The 22,934-nt window shown below is 36.5% G+C and overlaps 4 protein-coding genes across 5 annotated transcripts; all 4 read left to right on the top strand.

Annotated features, from left to right (window-relative positions):
• Positions 1-5,948: 5,948 nt before the first annotated feature.
• Positions 5,949-9,960, top strand: LOC103946104 (probable inactive receptor kinase At5g58300). The gene is given in 4 exon segments (XM_048569380.1): positions 5,949-6,423; positions 7,109-8,462; positions 9,194-9,780; positions 9,782-9,960. Coding segments are annotated over 3 exon segments (1,902 nt in total). The 5' UTR covers positions 5,949-6,423; positions 7,109-7,186; the 3' UTR covers positions 9,821-9,960.
• Positions 9,961-10,624: 664 nt separating this feature from the next.
• On the top strand, positions 10,625-11,359 carry LOC103949117. The gene has a single exon (XM_009360219.1). The coding sequence runs from the start codon at positions 10,625-10,627 to the stop codon at positions 11,357-11,359; it is 735 nt and encodes a 244-aa protein (XP_009358494.1).
• A 1,251-nt stretch (positions 11,360-12,610) lies between these two features.
• On the top strand, positions 12,611-16,356 carry LOC103946119 (ubiquitin-conjugating enzyme E2-17 kDa). 2 transcript variants are annotated; one of them, XM_009356762.3, is made up of 5 exons: positions 12,611-12,766; positions 12,994-13,071; positions 14,090-14,217; positions 15,316-15,420; positions 15,911-16,356. In XM_009356762.3, exons 2-5 carry the CDS (start codon positions 13,002-13,004, stop codon positions 16,052-16,054), a joined length of 447 nt encoding a protein of 148 aa, XP_009355037.1. In that variant the 5' UTR covers positions 12,611-12,766; positions 12,994-13,001; the 3' UTR covers positions 16,055-16,356. The 2 variants fall into 2 exon arrangements, with proteins under 2 accessions (XP_009355037.1, XP_009355028.1); XM_009356753.3 differs by having other exon boundaries at positions 12,630-12,766; positions 12,983-13,071.
• Positions 16,357-20,846: 4,490 nt separating this feature from the next.
• LOC103949107 (pathogenesis-related genes transcriptional activator PTI6) lies at positions 20,847-22,321 on the top strand. Its single transcript, XM_009360209.3, has one exon. The coding sequence runs from the start codon at positions 21,123-21,125 to the stop codon at positions 21,945-21,947; it is 825 nt and encodes a 274-aa protein (XP_009358484.3). The 5' UTR covers positions 20,847-21,122; the 3' UTR covers positions 21,948-22,321.
• Positions 22,322-22,934: the final 613 nt, after the last annotated feature.

The raw sequence follows: 22,934 nt of genomic DNA, 5'->3' as shown, positions 1-22,934 counted from the left end.
CCAAATGATGATCTTGAAATAAATAAAATTCGTAAAAGAAAATAAAATAGTAAACCCGTTCAAATGTGAAGGAATGGGCATTGTGACATTATTTTGTGTACAAACTAAATCTGAGATTTGTATATTTGTCCAACTACTGGACCGAAAGAAAAAGAAAAACAAAGGGCAAAGATGGGATTCGTTCCGCACGTTTGACATGCAGTTCCATATTTGCAATTTTGAAAAAAGTTGATATTTCATTATAAATTAATTGACAATATGGTGAGTTTTTAGTTACGTATAAGCACATGCAATGTTTATTTTTTTTTAACTGATGTGGAATTCATAATCTCAACACTTACTCATGGAACGTGAAACCCATTAAACATATATATGTCAACCAAAACATCAAACTAACAGTATTCTAAACCTATCATAAATGCTATGTGTTATAACTTGTTACGTGACATTACAGTTTAAAATTAATATACCCTAAAATAATATTCGGTTGTATACAAATTTTTTTCCTTATTCACTATTGGAAATGGAGTCAAAGGGGTATATGCAAATACAACCTCTTTTGGAAATAATGACTCACTGTTATTTATTCATTCCTTATTTCCATGCTATAAATGCTCTCCTTACAAACATAAACAAAGCAAAAAGGTCCTACACTACCTAATTTATGGATCATGTCCTTGATTACTACAAAGATGCTGTGAAGTGCAAACAAAGAGCCTTGGTTTTTATTTAACTAAAAGCCCCCCTCCATGTGTTTGCCCTTACAAAGCAGAGAGTTTACAAAGAAATCACACCAAAATGGCATTACAAACTTCAATTAGTAATACACCATTCCTCTTCGATTTCATGGTTCCTTGCATATTTTCAATGAGGTCAGCCTACCACATATGTAGGAGGACGAGTCGAGTACACTAAATCATGATCTATCATGTTAATGATATAAAATTATGTGTAAATTTCTTTATAAATAATGTTGCTTTGCATGACATACCGCAATGATAGTAAACCTAATGTTGTGAAAGTTGCTCTTCATGTATGGATTATTTTGACTCAAGTTTTTAGGTGCAACTTCAATGCTACATATCAATCAATGGTACGAGTGTTTTAATCATTAGATTTAATTTCTATAATTATTTAATTTTTTGTATTTTCAATTTCTTCATTCTCATATCATTCAATATGCTACTTAAAGAAATCCCAAATTTTTGCCTTGTATTTTTGAAATGTTTTAATTGGGTACTTGCCTTGTAAGGGTGGATATTCTGTATCAATGTTTGGGGCCAATTGCTGGCATCTGGCACAGCTCACTCATTAGTTAGTAAGCTCTCACTCTCAGTCATGGGCCTTCTGGAACTTGTAGTATTGGCAATGCTAAGCAATTGCCTGCCAGTGTGTGGCATCTTTGAGATCTGAGCTTGTACATTGATTGCATGCATTCAACTCTCTCCTCTCCCTCTCTACCTCTCCATCATCACTTTCCATGCTCCACTGTGAACACTTACCATTCTTGAATCAAAAAAGTCATGAATTGAAATGATAATGTTGTTCAAATATAGTTGATTTGATTCTTGAATTGATACTTTATTTTTTTTTTTTTAATTTTTTTGTTACGTGTTAGTAAACGTTTGAAAATTCAAGAATTAAAAAGATATCAAGTTCTTCAATACTCGCTAATAGTAAGTCAACATGTCATAAAGTAAAAGACAAATTTACTAGGAGAAGTCATGAATTAAGATGATACATTGTTGTTCATGTATGGTTGATCTCAAACCTGAACTGAATTTGATGGATGTACCCTACTTAAATTTTTTATTATTTAAATATCAACAAACACAAGAAGTTAGAAATCAGAATGATACTAATTTCTTAATTCTCATTCCTAAGTTGAAAGCTTCAAGACATATAACAAAATACTAACATTAATTGTACATGATTAATTTGCTGCTAGATCATGATTAAGATGGGTTGTCTGCCAAGCTGGGAGAATGAGAGACTAAATACAAGCGGACAATTTAAAACAATGTTTAATCTTATGACCAATATTAAACTAAAATTCTTGTGCTTTTTTGTCTATTCTTTTGTGCTGTTGGTACATCATAAAACACCTTTGAATATTCCATGTAACACCAACTTTGACAAACATAATAAATACAAAACAAATTGGGGCCTAAGAGAGAAGAAATTTTTTAGTGTAGCCAGAACACGGATAGAACACTATATGTTATTATGTAAGTGGAGAAAAATTTTATTTTTTAAGTGTCATTCTAATTGTATAATGATATAATGTATCATCCTTTATTCCGTTTATATTAAAAAATCTCTGATAAGGAGAAAATTCATGCAGCTTTTTAAGGTGAAATGATTCCTAGAGATGCCCAAACTCCAACTTCATGTTGACATATTGTTTTCCCTCTATATTCTTTAATGAAGTAGGTTGATAATTTTAGAAGACTGATACTGAAAATTCTTCTTTCATACCCAAACCACATGCATTAATATGTTAAAGTCAATTGAGGAGTGATATAAACACAAAAACAATACATCTCCTTAAGGTAAGTCCCTCTCCAACGCACGAGGGACATAAGATTATGTATGTCTAATCATTAAACTTTTGAAAAGAGCTACTACTGAGACATCATGATCGTGAGAAGGGTTCAAACTTCTTATTCATGCATGATTTCTTTTGGGATTATCTAGTAGTTTCAGAGATAGCTTGTTTTGGATGTTTAAACCATGCATATGCACTTTAATCATGGTTGTGGAGTACATTCCATTTGAAGTTTTGACTCACCAAAAGTGAAGAAAAAGAAAGGATAAAAATTTTCACCATGACCTATATAAAAAATAAAATCATGTCTATAACTGAAGATGTATCTCCTTTTTTCTATCATTCTCATGACAAAAGAGATACTAAAGAGTGAAATATATCTCGGTCGCCGATTAGATGACAGAATTTATCATCTATAAATGTTCATAAGTTTTTAAGTTCACAAATTCTTGCATAGTCTTATTTAATTAGTGAGAAGGTAAAGCATCTTGTTTCATGTGATGGGCTAAGAATTTATTTTTGGAATTTTTGCACTTGGCATGGGGTGCTGATGAGCATGCAGATGGTGGAGCAGATCTAAATGTAATAATGGTAGGTTGAGGGTAGTTGGCAATAAAATAAAAAGGTGGAGGTAGTGGTTGGATCATGGTTTCCCTCCCTCCAGTCCACAACTCTTCCATCAAAGATGGTACACTCTGCCTAGCACCCCACAGCTCATAAGTTATATTATTGAAGATCCCATGTCTCATTAGCTTCAACCTTCAACTAAATTGGTCACTTCTTTTCTAAATCCAAGTCATATCATCACCATCAGAATAAGATTAACTGATAACCCCCAATGGATTAGATGGGTGGGAAACTTGAAAGTGTTGTAATAGCAGTCACTCAAGTTTGATTTCCAACCAACTCTAACATGCATGATTAGTTTTTAAAATAGATATTTGTCTTAATTTAACTACTGCGCGAGTTGGAGACCCATTTTTGCAACTTGGATTTTACTTTTGTTTCTCTCGGGTATAATAACTTCGTAGTTGCTCGAGAATACTTGAGTAATATTTGAGACTAGACATAAATATACTTACATTATATATGAAATTTATGGGAAGCTTGACATGATAACTTTTCACACGTATGTGTTTATGTGGGTTCAAAATTTGAAAGCCCTCTTGCAGTCCTCTGCAGCATGAAACCTCTTTTGACCAAAAAGGCACCCGTTCCCACAGGGCAATGATGAACCAAAAGAAGCTGAAGGAGCTACTCCCACCGCTGCTCTAGCCTACCAATAAGGGAATTTAAAAATTGAATGTTGAAATGGAGAGGCTTTTGGGTATATGCAAAACACCGCTTAGTGTTACTACGTCATTGTAAATATGACATATACAATTATTTATTATTTATATACTCAAAGTGAAAAATAGTAACTGTATCGCTCATTCATATTATATTACGCAGAGTAAAACAGTAGATAACAAACATTACGAATATACAAGTAAGCATTTTTTGTTGAAATGAAACAACAACTACTTTTTCGGGCACAATTAAATGATTGTTAGCCAGAGCATGCACGGAATTGCATCTACTCAAGTTTCGCTACCTAATTGACCAAAAAAAATTGCCCTGCCCAGTCGATGAGGAGGGAGTGTTTCTTCTAGTGAAGGAGAAGATTTCTGGACGTACAAACAAACACCGACGCGTATTACGTCAAGAATTTCTCAAAAGAGTTCAGAAGAAAACAACCAAGAACAATGTGATGGTAACGGATAGGAAGACTACGAGTTTCGGAACCATAAATTAACGCATTACAAGATATCATATTGTGGTATGAGATTTCAAACATTATTCAAACATGGCAAACATCTCACACATATCCAGTGAGGATTTTAGCTCCATACGTTGGGTTCCAAAAGCACAATAAGTGTTCTACGTAAAAAGCATCATTTATGTGTTTTTTGTAGAAAGCACTGCAGGTGCTTTCCTAGACTCACTTGCCTTTTTAATAAGGATTCATTCAAAAAGTATTGTTACCAAAAGCGTTTTTGTCTTTTGAAAACGCTTCCAAACAAATCATTATTTTAGGTAAAGAACTTTTAAATTTTGGATATGTATAATCACTCACAAACTACACTTACTAAATAAACCCAGTTATTTTAATTCATGAGCATTTGAAGTCAAATGTGTTAGTTTTGAACCACTATTCCGATTAAACTAATAGTCAAGTTTTTGATAAACAATGAATTATGAATGGTCATGGATCACGATAATAATCAAAAGGATGAGCGAATGAATTGCGATTAATTTGATTAATGATTTGAATACAATTAAAGAATGAGTTGCAAGGTAATGAGAGGATGGTTAAAAAAAATGAAAAGTTCGTATTATAACTCATAATATCACATTGTGGAGTAGACTCAAACAAATAATGAGCGTTTTATAACCTATTAAAAATACTGAACTTTTTATAGGAGAATTAAATATTGAATATGATAGTATAATACGTTCTTTTGACTTTTCTTACATATTTCTTAATTTTTAATTTTCTGATCGAATGAATTTAAGAGAATCAAATAATAGAAATTAATAGGAGGTGTGAGAGATAGAAAGAGTTGTGTAAATAACATTGTTGTGTGTTTAATAGTTAAGAAGGACTAATTTCATATGTATGTTCAATCCAAAATAATTTTTTTAGGTAAGTAATCCAAATCAAAAAACAATTTTTAGGTAAGTTATCCAATCCAAAATACAATGAGAAATAAAACTGCATGTACATAATAATAATCTTTGTTTTTGTATTGGATAGTGAGTCTGAAACCTGAAGAATTTAATTGCTGAGGAAAGCAGCCAAACACAACCAATGAGAAACAAACAAACGAGCGTAACCGCAACACTATGTACATTATATAATATTGTGTATTGTGCCAAATTAGGTCAAGTCAGTTGGTTAAATGGTTAAGAAAGTGTAGTCGTTCTCTCATATTCGTGTTTGAATATTTTTTTTATAAATTAGAATATTTTAGAAATTTGTGTATGATAGATGTTTTTATCGACTCTCGCAAAGATGAGAGCTTTTGTTAGTTTGCGGTCACTTTTTTGACGTTAAATTCTTATGTGTGTGAATTTTGACATAACGAAAATGTAGTTTCTTTGTGATCAAAAGATTACAAATTCAAATGGTGGAAACATGCGTTTTGAAAAATAAAAGTAAAGTTGCATACGATAAATAATTTCTCAATCTTTGCAAATCGAAAAGTCTTATGAGCTTAGGATCTTCTTGCATTAAGTTCTCATGAATTAGAGTTGTTTAGACTGTCGTTTTTTTTTTTTTTTTTTCAAAAGAAATTAAAATATTGTGCGTTAAGCCAAAACAAAACGAAAAAGTATTACGAAAAAGTAATACTTTTGTGCTGGGCTTTGTGTCTCCCGGCAGACTCATTGAGTGAGAGGGGCACACAGCTCACACACACAAAGGGCAGTGCAATCCTCTTCATCTCCCCTTTCCTTTTTCCTTCTTATCGATTCATTTATTCATCTTCTTTCTCTTTCCTTTCTCCCCTCCTTCCATATTTTTATAATCAAACCCAAAAATTTTCTTTTCTCATCTCCAAAACCAAACTTTGAACTTTCCCCCTTGCGCAGTTGTCCGGTAAGAAACCCGGAAGCACTTTTTCCTGCTTAAATTCCCACCAAATTCTCAAAAGTCTGACTTTTTGTGCTTTTTTTGCACCAACATTTCTCCTGAGTGAGTGATAATCTCAGAAGAAATTTCTAATGCCTGGATTGGATCTGAAGCTTTTTACTTCAAGGAAGAAGCTTTACCCTCTGCTATTCAGCTCAGGCAGCTCCTCAGGTCTCACGGCATTCTCCGCTGCAAACTGCAGGTAAAAAAGTGCTTATAGATCTGAACTTGCTATGGCTGCCATTGTGAAAAGCGCTTTTTTCTGCTCTCTCCTTGCATGAATGCCTTACTGATATTTTTCCACTGAATTTCTGCTCAGCCCATCAATTTTTTTTCCAGTTTCATCCATTTTTACCGTAATGAAAATGTTGAATTTGGTCAATGTGGTTGCTTTGGACTAACCCCACTTTTCTTGTGACTGTTGGATTAGGTTTTAATTTGGTCAAATAATTTCTTTAGTTTTTCTTCATTTGGTGGTTGAACCACTCTGAGTTATCAATTATCCATAATTATGCTAATTTAGTCATGTTTTGTAATGCAATCAGTTTATAGTAGACAGCAATGCATGTAAAGGTCTTTAATTCTTACCTTTCTCACCCACTTGTGTACAATGTATGTAACTTAGCTTCCAACAGATGCGTACCCGATTTTGATGATACCTTTTTGTACCTTATTTATGGGAAAAGGAAGCTGATTGTTTCTTAATTTGTTCTGCTGAATTTAAATGCGGTCTAGCATTGAGGCAAAGTGAAATGAGCTATATTATTACTACTTTTCGGTGTTTCATGTCGTCCTTGCAAATTGTTTGTTATTTTGCCTTCTTAATGTATGAAATGCTTTGCATTATTGATCCCTAATCTTGATTTGTTCGTTTTCTTGCTGATCAGGAGATTGTGAGCCCTGCAGAGGTTGCATTTTGATTTTTTTCTACTCACTTTCGTAGACTTTGGTTGAAGCAGCTCTCCATGAAGTTCTGTCCCTTTTCAGTTATCCCTTTCCTTTTTGGCATTGCCATTCTTCTTCCTGTGGTTTTTTCTGACCTGACTTCGGATAAGCAAGCTCTTCTTGACTTTGCTGATGCTGTTCCCCATCGCCGCAACTTTAGTTGGAACCCTGCTACCCCAGTGTGCACATCCTGGGTTGGCGTCAATTGCACTCCAAATGGCATCCGGGTTACTTCCCTCCGACTTCCTGGAGTTGGACTTGTGGGCTCTGTCCCACCAAACACCCTTGGTAAGCTAGATGCCCTCCGGATTCTTAGCCTTCGGTCCAATCTCCTCCGTGGTGACCTTCCTTCCGATATTACCTCCCTTCCTGCACTTCGGTACTTATACCTCCAACGTAACAATTTTTCTGGTGACATTCCTACCTCCTTTTCACCTCAACTTAATGTCTTGGATCTATCATTTAATTCCTTAACAGGAAACATACCACAAACGGTACGTAATTTGACACAACTCACAGGATTGAGCCTCCAGAACAACACCCTTTCTGGACCTATACCTGATCTTAAGCTACCTAAGCTCAAGCGTCTAAATTTAAGTTATAACCATCTTAATGGCTCTATTCCACCATCCCTTCAACATTTCCCCAATTCATCCTTTGTGGGAAATTCACTTTTATGTGGAGGACCTCTTAAAGCTTGCTCCATCGTCCTTCCTCCGCCACCTCCTACTTCCAATCAACCACCACCAGCTCCCCAGAAAAAAAGCTCCAAGAAAAAGCTGAAGTTGGGACACATCATTGCTATTGCAGCTGGAGGGTCTGTTCTGCTGTTGCTGTTAGGCCTAATTATAGTTCTCTGCTGTTTAAAGAAGAAAGACAACGGAGGAACAAGTGTACTGAAAGGGAAGTCTTCTACCGGCGGAAGGAGTGAGAAGCCCAAAGAGGAGTTTGGGAGTGGGGTGCAAGAACCCGAGAAGAACAAATTAGTTTTCTTTGAAGGTTGTTCTTACAATTTTGATCTTGACGATTTGTTGAGGGCTTCAGCTGAAGTGTTAGGAAAGGGAAGTTATGGTACTGCGTATAAGGCTGTCTTAGAGGAGGCAACAACAGTGGTAGTTAAAAGGTTGAAGGAAGTCGTTGTTGGGAAGAGGGATTTTGAACAGCAAATGGAGATTGTGGGAAGGGTTGGACAGCACGCAAATGTTGTTCCACTCCGTGCTTATTATTACTCAAAGGACGAGAAGCTGCTAGTCTATGATTATATCTCAAATGGGAGCTTATCTGCGCGTTTGCATGGTATGCATGTCACTGCTCTCTATTTCTTTCTTTTATATCCCTTTCATAAAAATAAACACACTTTGCCTTACTATCTGTGAGTGAGAACTTAATGTACATATCTAAGAGAAAATGCAGGTAGTTACCATAAAGAGTGTATAATTTCTGCCGATACCCTTAGAAAAACATAATTTTTAAATTAAGATAGAGTTGTCCTGAAATTTAACATTTTGAAGTCTATTAGCTCTTTGTCAACGTAGTTTAGTAGCATATTTGATGATGATGATGTTACGTCGGCATTTCAGAGTTATAATTACATGCTTTGCAACTCGGATGCATTTAATCTGCTTGCATCCAATGAGAGTGTTACTGACACTGAAAGTCACATTATTTACAAAGGATGCATATAACTTTTCCTAACTACTTCTATTTCCCTTTTGTTTAATCGTAAAGCATGCTAATCTGTTATGCATAATAAAAGATCAGGTTACCGTCCTACTTTCTGTCTCCATAACCAATACACAAGATTACAAACTCCTGAATTCAGCAACTTCTTTTCAGTTAACTGAAGCATGCAAAGCAGCTTGCTATCTTCAATTTTCTTTTCTGTATTGGCAATCACTTTTATTTTGAAAGTCTGTGCATGGATCTATTTGGGACAGCCTATTTAGATCACCTTTATAGAGAATTCAGCTGTCTATTGAAGCACCATCTGGTGCACCACGCTGAATTTTTATTGTATCTGATGGCAGGAAACCGGGGAATTGAAAGACCTTCATTAGACTGGGACTCGAGGATAAAGATTTCCCTTGGCACTGCAAGGGGAATTGCTCATATTCATTCTGTGGGTGGTCCGAAATTCACTCATGGAAATATCAAGTCCACAAATGTCCTTCTCAGCCAAGACCTCGATGGGTGCATCTCTGATGTTGGCCTGACTCCTCTCATGAATGTTCCTGCCACTGCTCGGAGTGCAGGCTATCGCGCTCCAGAAGTGATTGAAACCCGCAAGCACTCTCATAAATCGGATGTGTACAGCTTTGGCGTCGTCCTCCTTGAGATGCTGACTGGAAAAGCTCCACTCCAGTCGCCGGGGCGTGATGATATGGTTGATCTTCCTCGGTGGGTCCAGTCCGTGGTCAGGGAGGAGTGGACTGCAGAGGTATTTGACGTTGAACTGATGAGGTACCAAAACATTGAAGAAGAAATGGTTCAAATGTTGCAAATTGCAATGGCGTGCGTGGCAAAGGTGCCAGATATGCGACCGACCATGGAAGAAGTTGTTAGAATGATTGAAGAAATCCGGCAATCCGACTCAGAGAACCGGCAATCTTCCGAAAGAGAATAAATCAAAGGACTCAACTGTGCAGACTCCTTGACCACTCAAACTTGTTGCTGTTTTCATTTATCTGGTTCTGAGAAATTCATGATTGAACCTTACATTTGCTGTACATGCCTCCTAAGTTTTCCCAGGAATTATTCAATTACATGCATGGCTTTGTAGAGTGGCAATTTATCAGTCCAACTGTTAAATATTTTTAAGCAGTTTAGGTGGGGTTTTTTTTTTTTAATTTCTTTTCTCGATTTGTTGAAATATGAATTTTAACATAATGAATTAATCGACGATCTTCGATAATTCAATAGTTTTTGTCTGATTTTTGTTTTGGGAATGTGATTTCCGCGCACCAATGTTTATTTCTAATCTTTAGAATGAATAAATAAAAAAAAATCGAGTGACATAAATAAACATGAACGGGTAAAAATCATTTCTCGTATTTTATTTCCTATTCCCATAATCACATTTTAATCACTATATATAATTGACGTTGAAAGTACACATCGTCACATTAAGAGAGAATGTGGTTAGAAATGTTGGTCACTTGGTCTAAAGCTACTCTCACGGAGACGCACTTTTTAGGCCCTTGGAAATAGGTGGCTATATATATGTATTTAGGGGTCGCATTTCCGTTGTAGGTCAATTTCTCTCCGAGCCTGTCGATCCCAGTTTCCTCTGCATGCTAAATCCGATTTTCCGTATATAGATTGTGGTCCTCCTCAGTTTCAGCTAAGAAAACTACAATGTTCCTCTAAACATATGAAACATCCTTCAAAAGTTCGTCACCTTTATCGTCGATTGCTTTCCTCCGTGATCCGGCTAGGAGGTGTTAGCTAGAGTTCCAACAATGGCAGACGGTCCATCCTTGCCTCCACCTCCTGGCCGCAACCAATCAAAGGCCAGCAGTGCGCGGCATGTTGCCATCTCTGAAACTGCCTCAGCTCCCAGCAAGGTCCGCAATCCGGCCTATCTGGTTCCTGACCTTGACCATGAGCGCCCCAAGCGACGTGTAGGCTACGCTTGCTGCGCATGGTGCTGCTTGGTCTTCTTCGCCATTGTGATTCTCGCTCTCATTATTGCTTTCATTGCCATGGCCATCTTCCATTCGTATCTGCCAGAAATCTACATCCGAAGATTCAACGCCACCAGCCTCAACTTTACTAAAGACCACAACAAACTTGTCTTGAGGGGAAAGGTACATTTTCTTGTGGAGTTCTTTAACAAGAATGATAAAACTGACCTCAAGTATGGTGCCTTCAAGATCAAGGTAGCGTCTGCGCATGTCCCGCTAGGTATCACCGGGTTTCCTGAGTTTGCTCAGGGCCAGAAGAACACGAAGTCGTTGAATGCAACCATTAAGGTCAATAAATTCGGGATTACCAAAGACGATGTAGATCAACTCAAAACCGACATAAAAAATAGGGAGATGACACTGAATTTGGCCATGACCGGAAGCGTTAGCTTCCCCATTGCTGGAATTTTCTTTAACGGCATTCCCATCATTTCAAACTGCGATGCCAAGCAAAGGGAAGTTGATTTCGGAAACAAGGCTAAATGTGATTACAAGATTATCCCCATATAATAAAATCCGCGATGATCTCCATCCGCGTTCTCTATGTTTCGGATAATGCTTTAGATCCCGACTTTTTTCTTGACTCTCTGACATGATCGCGGGATTACCTTAAGACGAGTTGAAAGAGATTTTCAATGGGGTGCAGGACAAATAGCTGCCGGTAGTGTTAGATGAAGGAGAAATGGTTTGAGCCATGATATCATATGTCGATTGGGTATGTAAGATTTCATTATTTCTTGTGTATCTGGTGTGATGTTCAATTTTTTTTCGTTCTTTTCATGGTGCGTGGATCTTTCGTTAGTGTTGAGAAACTTGTTTACAATCAATAAACTTTTGCTCATTCTTTTTGTTTTGATTTCTTTCCTCGCCTTATGAGTTATGGCCTAAATACGCAGACAGATTACATGTTAACTAATCGATGGTTGGCATTGCCGCTACGTAGTGAAATCTTTTTCTTATGTTGAAAGAAGTCCCTAGTTTGAATATCTTTCTTGGCACAACGGAAATGTTGCTCCTTTGTGACCAAAAGGTTACGAGTTCAAGTTGTGAAAATAATCTCTTTGCGAAGCAAAGATAAGACTACGTACGATAGGTGTTCCTTTCACAACGCATGCAAAATGGGAAGTCTTTTGGACGGCCTTTTACTCTTGTTTCTAAGGATAAAACTTGGATGTACTCAAATTGAATTTGTCCTAACCCAAAACAAGTTTAATTAATCTTCATTAAGTAAGTAATGTCAGAAAATGTGATAAAAAAAATATAAAAAATGCACGACATGAGAGATGTGTAAGAAGGATCAACAACTCAACAACAAAAAATTTAAATTTTAAAATAACCATTACAAAAATTAGTGCGCGCAACACCGTCGCATCTAAGTCTCGAGTGTCAAAGTACTTGAATTCCATTCTAAGACATTCGACGGATCTCGATCCCGAATCCCATCCGTGCTAACAGGTATCGATGGATTCCGGGTTCGGGCATCGAATTAGGCACCCCGTTGATAAAAATGGAGAGGTAAGAAGATTCCAATCAACCCTGTAGAGTCAAGTTGACTCACTCAATCATGATGCCTTTGATGTGTCCACACAAAGAAAGGTAAGGATCCACACAGAAAGGGACCAGATTGCAAATTAGCAGAGGTGCGGTGGCGAAACGGTTAAAGTACATGTGTGAGGGGTGTATTTTGTAATTAGCTATAAGTGGGGGGCATGGACGTGGATCCTAAGTCATGTTGGAATATAATGATAGAAAATTCTAGAAACTAGTCTTTTTTCTTTCTTATCCTTTTCTTTCTCTCTATAATATATATATATATATATATGTATGTATAAAATACATAATATTTTTCCCCAATTTTTTACCTTCTCAGCTCGTTCAATCTCGGATTTTGTCAAATCCCAATCGCGCAATCTCCTGGTATTTTTACCTTTTCATCCAATTCTCAATTTTTCTTGAATTGCTGTTTCTGCCTTTTATTTTGTACGATTTTAAGGTGTCCACTTTGATCTGTGTTTGTGGGAAATTAGGGTTTGGATTTTGGGTGTTGATTTGTGATTGTTTGGCTGGCGATCTGGTATTGATTAGGGCTTTTTTTCTCTTCTGGGTTTTCATGTTGTGTTTGTTTGATTGCAGTGTGTTTGTAGGTGTTGTCATGGCATCTAAACGTATCTTGAAGGAGCTCAAGGATTTGCAGAAGGACCCGCCTACCTCATGCAGTGCTGGTATTTTGCTCCTTCTCCTTCAACAAATACCTTATCTTTTTGTTAAATTTGGATGCCATATTTAAAATTGTTTTAGAATTATAGATGGTAAGTTCTAATTGCAGGGGATTAGCGGTATTTTTTTCAATTGAATTGAACTCTTTGCAGCTCAGATTTTTAGCAAAAAAATTGGCAGGAAAAAAGGGGTAGTTTGATCTAGGTCCAAAAATTTGAGCTGTTAGGATTTAGTTCAGTTTCCTATTTTTCTATTGTAATTAAATTTCTTGATTTATGCATGTTTCTGAATTTTATCAATTTGAATATTAAACACGAATATCTAACCACTTTCTTAAAAATAGTTATATGCATGCCATGATATATGATACCAACACCATTAGGTTGAATAAAATACGGTTAACCTGTAATGGAGGTAGAATATACGAAAATAAATAAAACTTAATACACCTATCATCCATGAAAACAACATTAATAACACACAATTAAATTATTATGGAAGTCGAATAAAAAATTGAGATACGAATTGAGAGTAGGATTGAGAGTGGGAAGAAGGAGAAACAACGTTTTATTCTTATTTTCAATCCTAAAATTAAGTAAAAGATCCTATAAATAAGGAATAACATTGATCACAATTTAATAAAAAATAAATAAAAATAAGCTGATGTGGGCAATCAGTGAGTGGACCTAACCCAACAAAGTGGACTAAATCCTATAATGACTTACAAAAGTGAACTTATTTACTGAAAAAAAAAAAAACTGAGATTTAACCCTTTGCTTTATCAGTTATTAAAGATGTAGGAAATTTGTGGATGGTCGAATTGGGAATGAAACCATCACATCCTCTAATGGTTTAGTTGATGTAAAAAAGTGGTGGTAGGATATTTGCATTGTAGCAAGTTTTGCATCTGTCTCGTATGCTGGCTCATGCATCTTATCTTTCTGAGGTGTATGCATATATTTTGATCACTTTACTGAACTTGGCATACATTCTTCTTTTGGGGTTCTCTTTCGTGGATTATAGGTCCTGTGGCTGAGGACATGTTCCATTGGCAGGCAACAATTATGGGACCTACTGATAGCCCATACACGGGTGGTGTTTTTCTAGTTTCAATCCATTTCCCTCCGGATTATCCATTCAAGCCTCCGAAGGTAAAAAAAAATAAAAATTGAAAAATCGAATCCTTATGTTTCCATACATCTGTAGTTGCCATATTCCTTCATACGATGTCATAAATGATTTATCCTCCATACAATGTCATAAATGAAATGTGAGCTTTTGTGTGTCGTATAATGGGTGTAATGGATAACTGCAACAGTGTTTTATTGTTTATTCTTACATGCAGGTGATTATGTTAAAATATTCTCTCTTCAATTGCTGTGAATGTAACTTAATGTGTATTATCTCTGGAATTGTATTTTATCTTCCAAACGGCTATAAGTTGCAGATGCATTGGACATGAGTCATATTTAAGTAGATTGCATTCTTGTTGTACCAGGTCATATTGTAATTACATCCAACTTTCTTAGGAAGAAAATAGTTTCTTCTCTGTATGTGTGTGTGAGATAGTGCATGTTTAAGTAGTGTTGGTGGTCACTGGTAACACATTTAGCTTTTATGGGTGTTAGTGAGAGTGTTATATGATACCAAGTGGAATCTGACTTGGATATTTACCAGCTGATTTACTCTTCAGTCGTTAGGTTGTTTATTCACCAACAGTTTGCCACTGTTGTTTTAATCATTAAGCAATTAATTTGTTCATTTTATTGAAAATACAAACAAAAACTGTAACAAGAATAATAATGAACATCCATAAAAAGATTTGGTTTCTGTATGTCACTTGTGGCTGTTTGTATTGAATCTATGGACAAAGTACTTCTCTGTAATCGATATCTATCTTATAATGCTCGTATTCAGAGTTATTCCAGATATTCGGGGAGATGCGTTTCTGATTTCAGTAAAGTTGCATGGTGTTTCCGGTGTTCCCACAGTTTTCCATAGATGTAGTTTATCTTAGAATGCTTTAAAAACTATTACAACAAAGAGCTGATTATTGTGAGATGATATTATTGATAGCAGGTGCCCCTTTTAATGTTTTGGCTTCTAAATTGTCTTTGGAAGAATTTTAGCAGCTAACTCAAGTTGTGTGTGTTTTCTAATGCTTTTCTCATCTTGTTATTGTTTCATCGTTAATTGAGTACATCTCTTGGTAGTCTAGAATGTGGATTCTAACTCAAGTTACATTTCAGGTTGCATTTAGGACCAAGGTCTTTCACCCAAACATTAATAGCAATGGAAGCATTTGTCTTGATATTCTCAAAGAACAATGGAGCCCGGCACTAACCATTTCCAAGGTTTGTGTTTTCTATCCCTCTTATCAGAATTCTTCATTTGTGTGGGACTACAAGAGTTCTGGCTTCTGTCCCCTTATCAAATTAAAAGACGTCCTGTGGCTCCATCCTAATAATCCTACTTCTATTCCAAGTCATGTTGTATCATGTGACTTGCAACTGGTGATGTGAGATGTATGCATAATGTGCGTTTCCATGCTATCCTACTTTTCACTCCATGTTCTGTTGTATTACTCAAGATGGGACGAGTGATAAGGCACAAGCATGTGGGGGTGGCCAAAAAAGGATGGAATGCCATCATTTTTTATGGGATGGAGTTAAAATATGGAGGAAGTAACATGGTATGCTCAACATAGGATGAGATGTCACCATTTTGTGTGATGGGAGTTACGATGGCTTCCTTTTAATCTGATAACAGCACTAATTCCAGTTCAATAACTTCTTTATTTGATATATAGGTTATTAATGTCTACTAAATGAACTTGTGTTTCAGGTGCTGCTGTCCATATGCTCTCTGTTGACAGACCCCAACCCAGACGACCCACTTGTCCCTGAAATTGCACACATGTACAAGACGGACAGGGCAAAGTATGAAGCCACTGCTCGCAGTTGGGCGCAGAAGTACGCGATGGGGTAAGAAGGATGTTTCCGGCATTTGTGAAAAGGCTTGCAAATGCATGAAATCCATCTTGGTTTAAGTAAAAACGTTGGAAATATTAAAATTTATCTATTTTGTGCGACTTAAAGTTGATCAAGGAAACATCGCTCTCATTTTGTGAATATTCATTTGAAGGCATTGGAGATGGAAGGAAAAAGCAACTGTAATGTATCGTTTCTAAGATATTTAGTCAATGGTTGGTTTGTTGAAGAAATAATGCTTGTTAAGAGCATAAGCGCCTGGATTGCCTGGTTAAACATATCCAATTGCATATTATGTTTGATTTGAAGGTTCCAAATTGATTTTTGTATTCGGATTGATGAACCTGTCGTGAAAGCGATTACTGGAAGGCCAAAATCACTTCTCGAAAGAACGCGTCGGGAAAGCATTTGTTGAGAGGCCATCACTTCTGGGGAGAAGCACACGAGATTTGCTTTGCAGTATAATTTATGGAAAAGCCTCTCATGAGCTTTTTTCTCCAGAAGTGATTATGTGATTTGGCCCTACTATAATAACTCCCAAATGGACCAGAATTGTTTGGCAGCATTAATAAATCGGCTTTCTGTTTGTTTGCCTGGGAAGTGTTTGGTGATATGTCGTTCTTGTTTGTTTGAATAGTTCCATTTGGCAGGGTTACACGATGTGGGTTAGGCCAATTGGTTAAGGTAATGCCTCTACCTATTTATACCGAGCTCTTCTAATTTTCTGTCATTTGAAGTAGTGTGTTACAAGATGTCGGTTATGCTAGTTGGCTAGAGCAATGTCTCTGTCTCTTGTATCGAGTTTGATTTCTTTCCTATGGTTTAAAGCAATAAAGAATATCGCATTGTTAAAAAAAAAAATAAAAAAAAACAGGTCTTGAGCTATTTTATTATGAAAGGGACGTTGTATATATCTGTGATACAGATTACAGAAATTTCATTTTTCTTTATGGTTTTGGTGGGAAAAAACTGTCCAACTTATGTTGTCACGATCATTGGTAGCTATAAAGCGCAGAACATGTGAATTGTATGCGAATGAGTCACAGCGATTGACGGTTCTGGTTGTGGATGTGGTAATGCAAAGTCTGGCAGCGGATGATGTTCGTTTTGAATTTTCATGTCTAGAGACCACGTGCCCTCATGGGTTCTCCTCCTTCTAAGTTCCAATTTCATTTTTCAAGGTTAACTTTTAATTAGTCCATCCGATACGAAGATCATCTCTAATTTTTGAATTAAAATTTAAGATTCTAATTCAAGAAATTTAGGTTTTAATTTAGAAATAATTTTTCTGCTCTAATCCTTTTAGGTTAAAATTTTAACTCGTCTATGCCACTTTGGGCCTTCTTGTCCTTCGTTGACCGTCTTAAGGAGAAATCTTGTTAAAAAGTTTGCCCACATAACAATTAAACTAAAGTGCGTTTTCGGATAATTTGAAAGGGCAAGTAAGGGTAATAGCCTTCACTGGATGTTATGTGAATTTGCCATTTTCGTATAAAGTATGCAAGTCATAGATTCTTAAAAAGCCTTGGTAGCATGCAGTACATACTCCTAGATTCTTAATAGTAATAATACAAGGAGTAGGTGCATGATTTAAAAGAAACGTCATTAGAAATGATTATAACCCTAATACTTTTTTTTTTTTTTTGGAGGCACTTTAGCTAAAATGGTATTTGAGATTGGTATAACTCCTTACTTTGATCCCTGAGATTTGAATCGATAGCAGTTATACATGAGTTTGTCCACCTCAACTATTTTAGTATTTCCATGAAAAATCTCTGTTAAACAATGATCAAAATGACAAGAATACTCTGTATTTAATAAACAGTTAACCAAAATAATTTGACAAAGGATAAGGACAGTGAAACCCCTCATTAAGATTAAGTGTGTACTTTGAGGGGCAAAATTAAAATATCATTAGCTTATCACTTGGTTGACAAGCAACTAAGGTGGTCATTACAACCTCTATCTGCAGTCCTTTTGTCCCGACCCTAATCATGCATGACTATTCCCTTTGCTCACGTGCTGATTCATGGAATGGGGTCTATCTTTGCCTTTGCTTCATCCCCAAGCATAAACCAACCCTATCAACTTTTCAAACTTTTTGGGTGGTTTTATTTAATTTAAAACCTATCTCTATGTGTGTAATGCCACAAGGTGTGATAGGTTGAAGAAAAAAGTAGCACTACATAATTCGTAATAGGTTTTGACAAACTTCCTTCCTCAACCTATGTTATTTTGACTCAATCCAACCCTCGCTTAAAATAATCCAAGGGTGTCGTCTTTTTGTGAACACGGCTCGAACTCCTGTATATAACGAGTTTTAATTTTACGTGAAAATCATAATATAACACATATATAAATAAAATTGAGATAATTTTAAGTATCGACATCACGTAATCAGACTTGTGTAACCATTTAATAACAAGCTATCACGTGTTTCGAACTATATCAACTCCTCGGCTAGACCAATTCTAATTATTACGAGTGTAAAGCAAAATAGGGCCAAACAGAACCAATTGCCCTGAAGATTTTCCTTCCATAGACAATGATAATGCAGTGAACACTGAATGAGTTTTTTTTTCAAGTAAAGGTATTAATAAATGGACCGAATTAGGTTTGCAGGGGTCGATGAAAATTAAAACTGGGTCCAACCGAGGAGCTGATGTTTGTCCGTGATGATCATGATATGGGCTGGCATGCACCTATCACCCATGCGTTGAAGAAAAAAAAACACCGTTTGAATCTTGTATTAGCGCACAATTCAACAGTCTCACAGATGCTGCACAGTAAAAAGTTAAACAGTTTCCCAATTACTAAGTGGAAAAAGAGTCTAAAGAGAAGCACGCTTTTGGAGACACACTACCAACAAATCAAGCACAGTAATAGGCAGAGAAAAAGAACTGCGTACTATTTTGACCGCGTGGTCGGTTCCAGGCAGGTAAAACTTAAATTAGTACTGGCTATTAAGATTTTTAGCTGTCTCAGTTGTATGTCTTCTTGTATTCATAGTTTTCATTGATATACATTAGACCTATTCTCTCGTTTATTAGAGCTTATTTTGTTATCATAAACTCAATCAACCATGCTAATGAGAGGAGCGGAAATGTCAAGATGAGTATAGGAAATGAATTATGATGCGCCATTTGAACAAGTTAAAATACATAACAAGATGTAGGTCTGGAACGTTATTATTTTGGGTTGAGAGTCATGTTTTTATGCAAGTCTTTCATAATTGATGAACGAAAAATCATCGTTGCGTTAGTGATTATAGGCCATTTATGCATATAGATTTTATATGACAACACATTACTTGCTTGTAACTATCTATTGTAGCTCGTGTAAACGATTGACGCTAGTATTTGTATACGATTTATATATATTGCGTATATTTTTGTGAGAAAAGTTATACATCTCTCACATGGAGATCATGAAAACTGATTGTATGATATATAATAAACGAATATGATTACGGAATCTTCTGGATTCCCAAGAAAAGGATCTAGCAACCCTCAAAACCCTGCTATAAATTAAAATATTAAAAGAGAAGGAAAAAATCAAAGAGGGAGAATTAATCGGAGGAAAAGTTTGGACTCTCTACCGTGCTATAAATTAAAATATTAAAAGAGAAGGAAAAAATCAAAGAGGGAGGATTAATTGGAGGAAAAGTATGGGCAATTTGTGGTGTGCGAGCGCAGTAGTGGAGTGGTTTGTGGAAGAAAAAACAGATGGAAGAGGAAGAGGGCAACTTACACGTCAACAGAGGCAGCTGGCAGGAGGTTCGTTTCCCGCTTTACACTCCCGACACGACTCACTGACTCACGACTCATGACCCGCTCACATTTCAGAAAAATTTTAATATATCGGGAATAAAGTTTAGGATATCAAGTGCCATAAGAAAATTGGTTCAATCTATCTTTTTTTTTTTTTTTTTTTTTTTAAGTTTCAAACTAATGATATTATTACATTTAATTTATCATTACGTGTTCGGGACACAATGAAAATCCCTTCTCACGTACACACCCCCTCACTTCTTGAGGCGAGAATTTATACCCATTTCCTAACCAAAGTAAAGATAAATTATATTATGACTCACTTGTAGTGATTTTCAGACTCATATGTATAAGGAGTTTGTAACTCAGTTAGTTAAAAACACTCACTTATGAAATTGAGGTATTGAGCACGACTTCCTACTTGCCCAACATCATATGAAAAAAATGGAATTGTTTTGTAACATTTTACATTCATTTCTTTGAGGGAATTAACTTGGCTTCTCATTGGGAGGAGTTCCTCCTCAATTAATTTGTAGCCGATTCATGAAACTTCAAGTTTATGATCAAAACAATTAGAATTACAAATCACTTTTCATAGAAATGATATTTAAAAAGTAATGTTCATAGAAATGATCTTTAAATTTTCACAATGGTAGAAAATATATTAAACATTTACATGACCGTCTGAATTCAAGTCCACCAGTAACTAATCAAACAAAATATTTTGTTTGACAAAAAAAAAAATTCTGTAAGTTGGTCGCAAAGTAAATTAAAGTGAAACCGGTCAAAATAAAAGAGAAAATGTATCTAGACAAGTATAAAAAGGTATCTAGAAAACGTATCCAACTAAAATTAACTTCCACTAAAAATTTATGTAGGACTAATTTTATTTTTGGCAATATTTCCCCATACACATTCTACACTGATGACTCCATGCACTATATATACACTTTACCCTTACCATTTTTCTCCGCTTTCCTTCTCTCCCAAACCTGCAAGGGGTTTTAGCAGTAGCACTCTCTGCCAAAAGCTTCCTTACAGCTCCCCTTTGCAGGTCCTCCCTCTTCTCTTTTGCTATTTCTTCTTCCTTCCACTCCATAAAGCTTCTCACTTTTACCCTCCCCCTCCCACTCTCCCCCCTCTATCTCTCTCTAAATCTCAACCTTCTACACATTCAAATCCTCACTCACTTCAGCTCAGTGGTACTAATTTTTCTACACGCTCTCGCCGTCGATTCTTGATGTTGCTTCAGACCAAACCCAAATCGCCGATTTCAGTTCTTCTGCCTCAAAATCCATGACAACCTTCCAACCCATCTCGTCCGTACACTCAACGGTCAAATTTTCAGAGCAAATAACCACCGTGACAAAACCCATGATCCAGGAACCCGATAACCCGACTCGTATCCCGCCAAAGCTCGTCCGGATCATACTTACGGATGCCGACGCCACCGACTCCTCCAGCGACGACGAAGACAGAAGCGTGCGCAGAGTCAAACGACATGTTAGACAGATCAGCCTAGAGCACTCCTCGCCTTCCTCTTCCTCTCCTTCATCTTCGTCGTTGGTTTCTTCGGGTCAGTCAAAGCGGGCGAGGAAAGACTCGCGACCCGGATCGAAGTCACCGGAAACGGCCGCGGATCTCCTGAAAAAGTTTAGAGGTGTCCGGCGGAGGCCTTGGGGTCGCTGGGCCGCGGAGATCCGAGACCCGACCCGAAGAAAACGGATCTGGCTCGGGACCTTCGACACGGCGGAGGAAGCCGCCACTGTTTACGACAGAGCTGCCATCTTGCTCAAGGGTCCTGACGCCGTCACCAACTTTTCTAACGCCGTTATAAAGGAGGAAACAGTCGTTGGCGATTTGACGGCCCCAGCTGCGGAGCAGGGATGTGGGTGTGTAACTCCCTCGTCCAGCGAGGCTCTCTCGTCGCCTACTTCAGTTCTTCGTTACGGTGACCAAACGCCGTTTGATGGTTTAAGTTACGGATACGCCGACGCCTTCGAATTTGATTTCGGCTTGCCGTTGAGCTTGCCGGATATCATGTTGTCAAGTAACAGCTTTGCACGCGACGAGTTCGGCGAGTTTGATGTAGACGATTTCTTGGCTGACGTCGTATGTTGAATCCAACAGTATTATACACGTGTTGACTCCAGTTGAGGCACGTGGATGTTAGAGGAGTATTTTGTAATTTCACTTGCTACTGTGTTGCAAGTTGCAAGTGAAGTGTTAAACTTTGCGAATTTGCGAGTTGCAAGTTGCAATTGAAGTGAGTTTTGTTACGTGGCACAAGCAGTACTTGGAATACCGATAATACCCTAGGGAGTGTGAGATACGAGGAGTATGAGTAAAGCCGATTCTAATATATACGGCGATTTTGTGAGAACCCTTTTGTACTTTTCTTTTAATTTTAAATTATTGGTGTTTAATTGTAATTAAACACGGATTATTATAAATTTTTATTTGTATTGTCAATGAGAATAAAAGTCTTTTTCTTATGTCTAAAGTATTTTACATACTGAAAAAATAGAATTGACTCTTAATTAAACTCGAAAAGCGAAAAGTATATCAACCTGCTACCGCCTGTAGTCATAGTTGTTCATATGCAAATGGTAAGATATGTATAGTAAAAGCTAATAACTTAAAAAGTAAAATATCCCACCATTTATATAAAAACACGTAATGTACCATTCATATTCCGATTACAATGAAAAATTTTCTCTAAGTTTGGAGTGGGGAAAGAATAAAATTAAAAATCATAAATGAAATATTGCTTTTGATTTCTTGGACATCACGCCTGTCGTTGAAAATAAAAAAGCATAAGAATTATTATTCTTGTAATTATTTTATTTAAGATTTTGATTAATTCGAATATTCATATCCCACAAAATAAAATATTCATATAGAGATGGACCAATTAGTCTTTGTCTTAGTGAAGTTTTTCCATATTTAGTTTAATTGACTCACGCAAATGATAACAATGAGACACATCATTATATTTAAATATTCAGTTGTGACTAATCTCGTTGTGCAGTATCATAACTTTATTGTCGTCTTTTTTTTTAAATGATAAATCTTGTTAAATTAGATGTTAAATTAACTATCGTCGTT

The sequence above is a fragment of a genome, unplaced genomic scaffold (assembly GCF_019419815.1).
Source record: "Pyrus x bretschneideri cultivar Hongxiangsu unplaced genomic scaffold, Pyrus_bretschneideri_v1 Contig5, whole genome shotgun sequence".
NCBI lineage: Eukaryota > Viridiplantae > Streptophyta > Magnoliopsida > Rosales > Rosaceae > Pyrus > Pyrus x bretschneideri.
This window is presented reverse-complemented; position numbering and strand designations above follow the sequence as displayed.